The 10,320-nt window shown below is 65.5% G+C and overlaps 1 protein-coding gene across 1 annotated transcript in view; it reads right to left on the bottom strand.

The window, feature by feature from the left end:
* Window positions 1-5: 5 nt before the first annotated feature.
* PODXL2 (podocalyxin like 2) overlaps window positions 6-10,320 on the bottom strand; it is a gene marked incomplete at its 3' end in the record, with an annotated part of 14,598 nt that continues 4,283 nt past the window's right edge. Inside the window, exons 2-6 of the mRNA XM_006169830.3 lie at window positions 9,144-9,868; window positions 8,515-8,589; window positions 1,957-2,113; window positions 1,666-1,727; window positions 6-293 (exon numbers count right to left, since the gene is read on the bottom strand). Coding sequence (XP_006169892.3) covers window positions 6-293; window positions 1,666-1,727; window positions 1,957-2,113; window positions 8,515-8,589; window positions 9,144-9,868 — 1,307 coding nt within the window. The remainder of the gene's footprint in view (window positions 294-1,665; window positions 1,728-1,956; window positions 2,114-8,514; window positions 8,590-9,143; window positions 9,869-10,320) is intronic.

Here is a 10,320-nt window from a genome sequence, read left to right as displayed (position 1 = left end):
GCCGCCCGACCCAGAGCCCCGCAGGCCCGGGAGTGGGAACTGGGGTAACACCAGGGCCCTGCCCCCTTGCTCTCGAGAAACGGCCGGCAGCGAGCCCCTGGGCCTGAGCTCACCACGTGCTTGAGCGTGGGCAGCCGGCGCTGCCAGCAGTTGTAGAGCAGGCCCAGCGCGATGATGACGACGCACACGGCACCGATGACCACCAGCACCACGAACAGTGTCCCGTAGTCGCTGCGTGCCTGGCTGGCCCGCGCCTGGCAGCTGCTGGCCGTGGAGTAGCTCTGGATGCCGATCTGGGGGAGGGCGGGGCCTGGGGACACCGCTCGGCTGCACCCAGGACAGCCCCAGCCTCTCCCCAGTCCTGGGTGCCAGCCTCTGTGGCCCCACCATGCTTCTGCCTGCCAGTCTGAGCACCCCTGGGCGAGGCCGGCCCTGGTGGCCAGACAGCCCTCCCCGTCCCTGCCCTGAAAGAGAGACCAGGGCAGGTGGCCCTCCCACACGCGCCACCTGGCAGCCCTGCAGCCCACACCGTGCAAGGTGTGCTGGCCATGGGGCCTGTGATCCCAGGGCCGGCAACCGCCTCCCAGCGTGGCCTCTCAGGCGGGCCTGAGGCCTGGGCCTGGCGGGCTGGGCGTGCGGCTCTGCAGGGGTCCCTACATTGCCCGTGCGTCCCACGTTTCTGGAACCGGCCCTGGGTTTTAAGCTCTGGAAGCCTTTCCTCGCGGAGCAGCGCCGGGGCACCTGGGAAGGCCCAGCACTTTCTGCCCCCCTGGCCTGAGCCGTGTGCCCTGAGGTCCCGACCCTGGCAGGGCTGCGGAAGGCAGAGCCAGCCCCTCCCCCAGGGCTCAGGAACCTGCAGTTTTAGAACTGGACCGGCCCTGGAATCCCTGGCCCGGTGCAGGGGAACCAGATCCCACCAGGTGGGCCAGTGCCCTGAGACCTGCTGGGCACGTGTCACAGGCCCCGGTCCAACAGCAGGCAGGGCCACGGTGTGGCTGCCCATGCTCTCCACACACCCCCATCTCTGAGGGGGGCACACGCCTTCTGGCTAAAAGGAAAAACAAAACAAAACTAGAAAGGCCCTGGGCTCCCCCAGACGTGGGGAGAGGCCTGGCTGCACTGCTACGGGGTCAGCTGTGTGGGCTCCTAACCTCTGCGTCGGCTCTCGTAGGCGGGCACCTGTGAGCTCAGGAGGGCACCTTCCCTAAGCAGCACAGCCCCGCAGTGGCCTTGAGGGCTGGGACCCTGCGTGGTACTAGTGGGCATGACAAGCTCCCAGCACCACCACGGAGCCCGCCCTCCCCTCGCAGGGGGGACAGTGGCCGGGACGCCTGCCCTCTGTCAGCTCCATGGAGCCTGGGAGGGGCAGCGAGGGCAGGGTTGGGCTCCGAGGACAGTCCCGGGTACCACCGCAGACTCCCGGGGGTGCTGCTGGTGACACAGCGTCCCCTCCCTTGGCACCCTCGGGCTCTCCAGCCCACCATGTCTTCCCTGTTGCCTGTCCTGCCGCAGTCCCCTGCTGCCCACCCCCTGAGGCCCCTTGAGCTGGCTGGACACACTGCACAGGGGGTAGGGCATCCCTTCCCGGGTCTGAGTGCCTTGCCTCATGTGGGGCTGCACCGTCAGGACCGTGGGTGCTGGGTGGGGCCGAGGCCAGGCTCTTACCTCCGCCAGACGTCGGCGGATGTCACCGAGCATGGACAGGACATCTTGCGTGGGCACCACTCCTGTGGGGACACCGGAGTCAGCCACACAGCCTGGCCAGGCCTGCGCTGCCCCGGGGTCTCCGGGTCAGTCTGTCCTGGCCGGGCCTGTGCGCAGGGCCCGGCTCAGCCTGCACTCTGCACACCCGCTCCCTGCCACCTCCCGCTCCTCCCCGAAGCCCAGCTTAGCCCTGAACCCAGGACCAGCGCCCTCTGCCCGGGAGCCCTGCCTCGCCGGCCGCCTGCAGCTCACCCTGCTCGCCCACCAGTGTCATGAGAAGGTGCCGCTCCTTGTCGCTGGGCTTGCTCAGGGAGATGCGCCAGGCCCCAAGGGGGCCGTGGCCGTGGCGCGGAAGCACCTCTTCCACCAGGGCCAGCAGCCTCAGCCCCCGGTGCTGCCGGAACACCTCCTGCCACCAGAGAGCACCAGTGAGCCCCGGCCTCCCTCCCCCCTCCAGCTGGGAAGAGGAAGGGACGAGGGGTGGGCACAGGATGCCGGTGAGTGTGTGGGCGAGGGCTGGAGGGTTGGGGTGGGCGTGCCGGGAGGCATGGGGCGGAGGCAGGCAGCTGGGACCCAGGCTGTCACTGCAGACACACTGCCCAAAGCCAGAGGGGACAGCTGCACCCCAGGCCGGGGCACGAATGGGGCCGGGTAGGAGCTTTGCTTGTGCCTGGGTGATTGTTTATCTAACAGTGGGTCAGCGCCTTCAGGGAGCTTGGCAGGCCCTCCACCACGGCCTGCCCCATCCTGCCCTGCCCTGCCCTGCCCCACCATGGGGACCACCCCTGCTCCCTCCGGCTGCCGCCCGGACCCAGCCTCCAGGGCACCCCCCAGGCCCTCTCAGCAGCCCAGCCCCTCCTGGGCACCTGCTATGAGCCAAGGCCCAGGGCTGTCAGGGGCGCTGGGCTGCAGTGGCCTGCTCCTTTGTCCCTGGTTGTCATGCCCACCTAAGGGCCACCAGGTAAGTGCTGACCTGTTCCACTCCCACAGCACATGGCAGGGACAGGCTCAGGGCAGCTGGGAGAGCCTGGCCCGGGACTGCTGTCTCGTGCACGGGTGCTGGGCGGGCACTGGCCCCGAGGCCTCGTGCACAGCCTGTCCCGTCCTGGGCAGCGGTCTCCCGGCCAAGCCCCTACCGGGAGATCAATTCTGAGAGGGTCTGCACACCTCGAGGCGTGCTCAGAAGCACTGGGCCAGGTGGTGGAGTGTGTGTGGACCCCAAGGGGCTTTTGCCCCATGACAGACAGGTACCTTTAACCCCACGTCCCAGGCCTCCTGGTCTTCAGGTCACAGAGATGAGGAGGTTGAGAGTCAGGGAGGGGACGCTCCGGCTCTGGCCAGAGGACTCTGCCCAAACCTCAGGTCCGCCCTTTCTCCCTGAGACCTTGCCGTCCCAGGGAGAGTGTGCGTGTGTGTATGTGGGTGTGTCTGTGGTGGAGTTGTGGGGTGGGTGTAGGGGTGTGTCTGTGTGTGTATGTGGGTGTGTCTGCATGGGGTTGTGGGGTGGGTGGGGGTGGGGTGGGGTGTGTGTGTGGGTTTGTCTGTGTGTGGGGCGTGTAGGTGTGAGGGGTAGGGGTGTGTGTATGTGTGTGTCTTGGTGTGGTGCAGGGGTGTGGGTCTATTTGTATGGGTGTGTCTCTGGGTGTGGGGTGTGGGTGTGAGGGGGTGTGTGAGGGGTAGGGGTGTGGGTGTGTGTCTATGTGTGTGGGTGTGTCTCTGGGTGTGGGATGTGGGGTGTGGGTGTGTGAGGGGTAGGGGTGTGGGTGTCTCTGTGTGTGGGTGTGGGTGTGGGGATGTGTGTGGGTGTGTCCGTGTGTGGGGATGTGTGTGGGTGTGGGGTGTGCATGTGGATGTGGGTGTGTGAGGGGTAGGGGTGTGGGTGTGTCTGTGTGTGCTGTAGGTGTGGGTGTGTGAAGGGTCGGGGTGTGTGTGTGGGTGTGTCTGTAGGGGATGTGGATGTGTCTGTGGGTGTGCGTGTGGATGTGGGTGTGTGAGGGGTAGGGGTGTGGGTAGTGGGTGTGAGTGTGTCCGTGTGTGTGGGTGTGTCTGTGTGTGTGGGTGTGCGTGTGGATGTGGGTGTGTGAGGGGTAGGGGTGTGGGTAGTGGGTGTGGGGGTGTGTGTGTGGGTGTGCGTGTGGATGTGGGTGTGTGAGGGTCTTCTGAAAGCTCATGAAAAACGGATTAAAGTTCGAGGCTTAATTTGGTTCCGAAAGTTTCCAACCCACGCACGGGTTTTCGTAAGAATTTTCCACAAACTTTCTGAGGCCCTCTGCGGACGTGTGCACGTGTTGTGTATGTGTGCGCGTGTGCCGTGTATTGCTCACACCTGCGTCTACACGTGGAAATGAGGTCTCTCCCCTGAGAGGCCTGGAGGACACCAGGGCGGCGAGCACACCTGGCCCCCGATCCTGGACTCCAAAGGCCTCTCATTAAGGGACAGCCCCTCAGAGAAGTGGCCAGCCCGGGCACACAGCCCGACACGCCGTGCCATGGGGAGTTGTGCATGTGCGCCAGCACCGCGGCACGAAGGTGCCCACTGCTGTGGGCCCGACCACCCAGACCGCACACCCGCGTCCCCCGGCACCTCCCGTGCTGGCCGAGGGCTGCTCCCCACCTGCTGGGAAAAGGCTGAGCCCGCGTCTCTATGGATGGTCTCCCTTCCGAGTTCGGAAACCAGCCCCCTGACGGACGACCTCACCCCACCTCCCTCCTGGGCTGTTCATTTGCTGGAGGGTGTGCACATTCTGGGCATGCACACACATGTGCCTGACGTGTTTTAAAAGACGCAGGTCCGGGACTTGAACTGACAGCCAGCCACGTGGGATCCAGCCTTCACCACCAGCCAACGGCTGGGCTGGCCCACCCTCTGGGGTTTTACCAACTTTCCCCGGTTTCCTGTGTTGTGTTCACCTGACATCGCGAGTGAAACCCGTCTTGCCACTGGGCCCCCTTCCCTTCCTGCATCCTGGGGCCAGGTTGGAGCCGCAGTCGGCCGAGAGCCGTCCCCGGTCCTGTCTGCAGGTGCATGTACAGCCCCCAATGTCACACGTGACCCCCACTTGCCACTCGTGTCGAGGCCGTGCCCATGAGGGAACATGGAGAGGCGCCTCCAGATTGGAGAAGAGGGGACAGGGCGACCGAGTGAGGCGGGCACAGACCAGACCCCGGACTGCGGGCAGAGTGCCCTGGGGACACTGGGCCCCTGGCCAGAGCAGCACGGCCCTCCTGCCGTCGGTAGCTTGTCCTGGTTATCGGAGAGAACATTCTTGTTCTGAGGATGTGAAGCTGGACGGGACGGGGGCAAGAGGGAACGTGGCCTGAACGTGGCCAGTGGTTTGAAAAAATGCAAACGTGACGCTGGCAGAAAGACACGGGGGTCTGCATGCACTCGTCCGAAAGGCGCGTCCTCTTGAGCGACAGAGGCGCGTCCCCGTGAGAGAGAGGGGCGTCCCCGTGAGCGAGAAAGGGGCGCGTGCCCGTGAGAGAGAGGGGCGTCCCTATGAGAGAGAGAGAGGCCCGCCCCGTGAGAGAGAGGGGCGTCCCCGTGAGCGAGAAAGGGGCGCGTGCCCATGAGTGAAGGGGGCGCTAACCTCGCAGGGCGCAGGCCAGGCAGGGCTGGTGGCAGAAGGAATGATGGCGTGTGCACCGGGACCCTAACACGGGTTCATGGTGCTGAGTTACTGTCGACCGTGGGCACCCACAGGCAGCTCTCGACTGCAGGGAGAAGCCAGCCCAAGCCACGGGGCTGGCCCGGAGCGCCTGTGCATCCCAGGCTGGGTCCCACATGGCTGAGCGCAGCTCGAATCCCAGCTGCGGTGGCTTGAATAACACGCCAGTGCCCATGCATGCCCCAAGTCCCTGTGGGATGGAGAGAGGGACTGCCGTGTGACCACGCTGTTCGGGAATCTCTGCAACTACAGAGAGGAAGAGCCATCCCGCGTGTTGGGGGCGCCGCTACCCGCCAGAGGGGCACAGTGCTGGCAAGGCTGGGACCTGGGCTCTCTCGGCCACCGTGGGTGGGACCAGGCAAGGGCTCCCCGGAGAAGCCAATGACAGAGGGCAGCCGTCCGCCGCTGGGTACACACCCCGAGAATAGAAAAGGGCTTCGAAGAGATGCAGCCTGTGGTGGGAGCAGCCACGTCCGTGGCAGACGGAGGGCCAACAGAGCACATCTGTAATGCACCGTGGAACGTCTCCCTTCCTCACCAGGGGAGGTGGGTGTGGCCTGGGCCATGACACGGGTGGACCTCGGGCACGCCGTGCTGAGCGGACGAGTGACTCCGGGGGCCCGAGACCAGCAGGCGGGAGGCTGAGGGGCGGCTGGGCGGGCTGCGGTCTCGTGGGGAAGGCCCCCGTGGGGAAAGGAGAAGTTCTGCAGACTGGGTGTCCCAGCGGTGAGGACAGCTGGAGGGCAGATGGGCTGCGGGCTGCTCTCTGCGACGGAGCCTACGTAAAGGGCGACTCGGGGCGTGAACAGCAAGAACTGAGAATGAGAAGACAAGCGGGGAGAACAGCGAAGGCATTTTAATGTCTGAGCTGTCCGGAAATGGACGTGAGCTTTCGACTGCCACGGGCACACGGGACCCGGCAGCCCGGGCGCCGGTGTCGTGGTCTCCGATGACCGCGTCCCAGTCGGAGGGGCAAGAGCACTTGGAGAGACGTGGGCCCCGGGCCTGGCAGCCTCCTCCGGAGACCGAGAAGACTCAGAACCGACCAGCTACGGGAGGGCCCAGAGCTGACCGAAGAGGTCACGGCTGAAGACATGGGGTTTTCACGTCGGAAAGGATAAGGTGGCCGGGCCAGCAGGGTGGGGTGGCGACCACGCGGGGTCCCACATCAGCTGCGTGGTCAGTTTCAGATCTGCTGCACTCCAAACCCCGTGGACAGGATCTGCCCGTGTGCACCCAAATCCCGAGGCAGGATGGAGATGGGACTGTGGGTGGCCACCCCAGGAGGACGGTTTCCACTCTGTCCTTGTTCTCTGTCCCTCCAGCGAGTGCACCCTATGGCAAACTTACAACTTTTTTCTTTTAAAAGCAGAGTTGGATCCCACTAGCCTGTTCAGCCCAAAACACACCAGGCGAGTCCACGACCGCCCAGGGTTCGAAGGGCTGGGGACCAGAGGAGACCACGGCGTGACCAGACCCTTCGGGGTGCTCTCTTGCACGTGCGTGTGCACACACCATCACGAATAAAGAGGAAAGAGTAACAAGCTCCATGGCTGAAGACACGTGAGTCGCGCTAAACCCACGACTTTCTGATGCCGCGGGGGCCGTCCCGTCGGACATGCACACCTCTGCTCTCCTGAGCCCACAGAACGGGGGCCGAGTTAGACAAACCTGAACGGCGATGTGAGGGCCAGGGGTGATGCGTGGGCAGCGGGAGCAGCTGTGCATGCAACAATTCCTGACTCGGCAGCTCCGGAGCCGAGCTGGGCCCGCTGGCGCAAAGCGAGGGGCAGGCAGTGTGCAGCCCGAGGTGTGGGGACGGGCACGACGCCACGTCCAGGGCAGGGCAGGGAAGGTGCTGGACTCCACATGGCCCACTCTGCGGCTTGGGTCCCTGACTCAGCAGCTTGAAAAATGTGGAAGCATGTGCGTGTCCAAGATCCCAAGGGGAGGATGAAGGGACTGTGGCATGGCCGTCCCCCTGGGGGTTCCCCTTTCCCACTCTCTCTCTGGCAGGTGCACACGCCCCAATGGCGAAACCTCTGGGAGGGGCGTGGAGAACGGGCTGGGTGGGTGTCTGCTTCAGGGAGCACTGGGCCCCACGGCCGGCAGGGGCGTCCCTTCCCTCACACGAGACCGGACGCTTCCCGTCTGAAGGGGCGAGGCGGGCTCTGACCCAGCCAACAGGAGGCATGCCTGTGCGCGTGCGTTACACACTCACGTGGGGCAGCGGGGGAGTTTACACACATAATGGAGCATGAGGCACCAGCCCTCTCCCCGCAGCCGACTCGGAACACGGGCAGCCCGCAAGTCTCACTGGCAGGACAGGCCCCATCACCTTGGAAGGGCCCATGTGGGTGGCGGGCACCGCCCAGCGCTGGGCCTTACAGGACACCCCAGGGTCGGGCACACGTGAGCTGGTGAGGACGGCCAGGCGCGAGCACACTGGGGACCTTCTAGCTCTTGCTGGCCCCTCTCATGGAAGAAACGGGTTTTAAACTTGAACAAGAACAGGTGCGGCTCCCGCATGTGAGCGCAGGCAGACTGCCCGAGCAGGTATGGCTCCCGACTCCCGCATGCGAGCGCAGGCAGACTGTCCGAGCAGCAGCCCTGGCAGCTGGCACAGAGTTCCTGGCCAGCTCCCTGACACCGCCTGCCCGGCCAAGCACACGGCAGGCACACGGGCCTGGGAGCAGAGGTTCCGTGATGCACCGAGGCCCGACTGATGAGGGAGGAAACGGCCTTTTTAAATGCAGAGGGCCACGTGAGACTGGCCACACCACAGTGGTTTTCCTTTTCCACACTGTCGGGATCCTGGCACGTGTGCACACAGGCCCAGCGTGGTTTCCCAAGCCTCCGGGGTCGTGACCAGCCATGTGGGACCCGGCTCCCAAAGCACAGGGCTCAATGGCTGCATGGTGGAAGCCCTGGGAAAAGTTGCTGAGACACGTCTCAGTCTCGCTGGTGAGATAAGGTACCTGCTCGTCAAGAGCCTGGGGGAGGAAGCGCGAGCCCTTGAGACGCGAACCGTGGACACGCTGTCTCCCAAGCCTGCTGCACGCCGGCTCTTACCCGGGGCCCCGACCACGGACCAGGCTTCTGCCCTCGCCCGCCACTGTGCCCGAGCCCAGCAAACACTCACGCAATCCACGTTCTCGGTCATGTTCAGGATGACGTAATTCTTCCCGGCCAGGTTGCTCCAGTCCTTGCAGATCACCTGTAGGCGGGACGGGGGTGACTTGAGGCACAGGTGGTGGCCGGCGGGAGCACCGGGTCCTGAGAGGCAGGATGGCCAGACATGGAGTCTGCCCCCTCTCCAGGGCCACGGCTTCAATGTCCTCCCGGCAGGGACCGTCCCGGGGTGACCACCAGGCGTGACGCCCAGGAAGCGGGTGGCTGTGTGATGGGGCCAGGCTGCAGGGCTCCAGGCTGGGGGCCCCACACCAGCTTGCTCAGGGCTCGTGGTCAGACACACAGGCTGGCCGCCGGGACGCCTTCCTTCCCATCGGGGTGTGAGCAGACCGTGCACGAGTGTGTGTGCATGTTTGCACGAGTATGTGTGTGGGGGCTGGCAGGGCAGAAATGGCTGGACGGGCACAGCCCGCACCCCTGCCCTCCTGCTATGATGAGCTTGGAGAAGGCCCGGGATGGAGGCAACCCCTGAACAAGGCGGGCACGTCTCCCCAAGGTGTCTGCACACGAGGACAGCAGAGTGCCCACTGCCAGTCCCCCCAGAGAGGCGGATGTGAGGCCCGTGGCCGGCCACTCTACCTGAGTTGAGTCCCAGGGCGTCCTGGACTGGGCTTCGGCCGCCGGCCCCTCCTCCGGCTGCTGCCCAAGCTGTTCCTGCCCCGAGGCAGCTGAGGAAGGTGTTGGTTCTGCCCCTCGGGGACCCAGCGGGAGAGAGGTTGGGGTCCTAGGGTCCAGACGGTCCTCCCCCGCGGCCTCAGGCTGAGAGGCTGGGGTCCTGGGGTCTAGATGGTCCTCACTCATGGTCTTAGGCTGCCCTGGAGCTGAGGGTGACGTGTCCCCTTGCTCGCTGGCTGTCCCCATAGCAGGCCCCTTGCTAGCTTCCTGGGGAGCCATGAGGGTGACCCCGAGTCCTGTTGCCGGCAGCACGGTGCTGCCTGCCTCACGACCCCCCGTGGTCTCTGCTCGAGGGCTGACCATGGGCGGCGGTGGGCCAGGCTCCAGGCCGCTCTCCACTTCTAGCCCCGATGAGGCTCGGTCCCCCGTGTCTTCTGGCCTGTATCCTGTGCCCCCGGGCGCCGCACTGCTGCTGGGGGGCCCCAAGGCCTGGGCTTGCGTCTCGGCCTCCTCAGGGGGCCCGTTCACTGGGAGCAGCTCCTCCTCCTCCTCTGCATCTGGAGCCACGTGCCAGGGAGGCTCCACCAGGCTCAGCTTGGGCAGGGGCGAGGGCAGGCCTGGCAGCCCCTGGGTCTGGGTGCTGTCCTCCACGGACCCCGCCTTCTCAGTCAGGTCTGGAAACACGTAGTCTAGGGACAGAGATGAAAGGTCACCCCTCGCGCCGTCACGCCAGACCTGCTGCCACCAAACCCAGAGATGCAGGGCGAGGAGGGTGAGCACCTGGCAGACTGCATCCTCCGGTGCCATTGGCAGGCCACCGTACACAGCCCCTGCACTGGGCACCCTCAGCCTGGCCACTGGGTAGTGGGGCGGTCCTCCCTCCTCCCTCCTCCCTCCCTCTGTCCCTCCTCCCTCTCCCTCCCCTACATCAAAGAAAGAAATGTAAAAGAATAAAGGGTTGGGGGGGGTCAGCGAGAGGGGACACCAGTTGTGACAGGGAAGAAGGGAACTGCCCTAAGGTGGGAAGGGTCCTGGCAGGGGCAGGTGAGGCCAGGCCTCCAGGGACCTACAGCAGTGGACAGGAGGGGACAGGAAGCCACAGGCCCCCTGGAGGAGGGGGGCAGGCGGGCAAGGGGGAGGG

The sequence above is a fragment of the Tupaia chinensis genome, unplaced genomic scaffold (genome assembly GCF_000334495.1).
Source record: "Tupaia chinensis unplaced genomic scaffold, TupChi_1.0 Scaffold147500_2, whole genome shotgun sequence".
Taxonomy (NCBI): domain Eukaryota; kingdom Metazoa; phylum Chordata; class Mammalia; order Scandentia; family Tupaiidae; genus Tupaia; species Tupaia belangeri.
The sequence above is the reverse complement of the archived record's forward strand: the minus strand, read 5'-3'. Positions and strand labels throughout refer to the sequence as shown.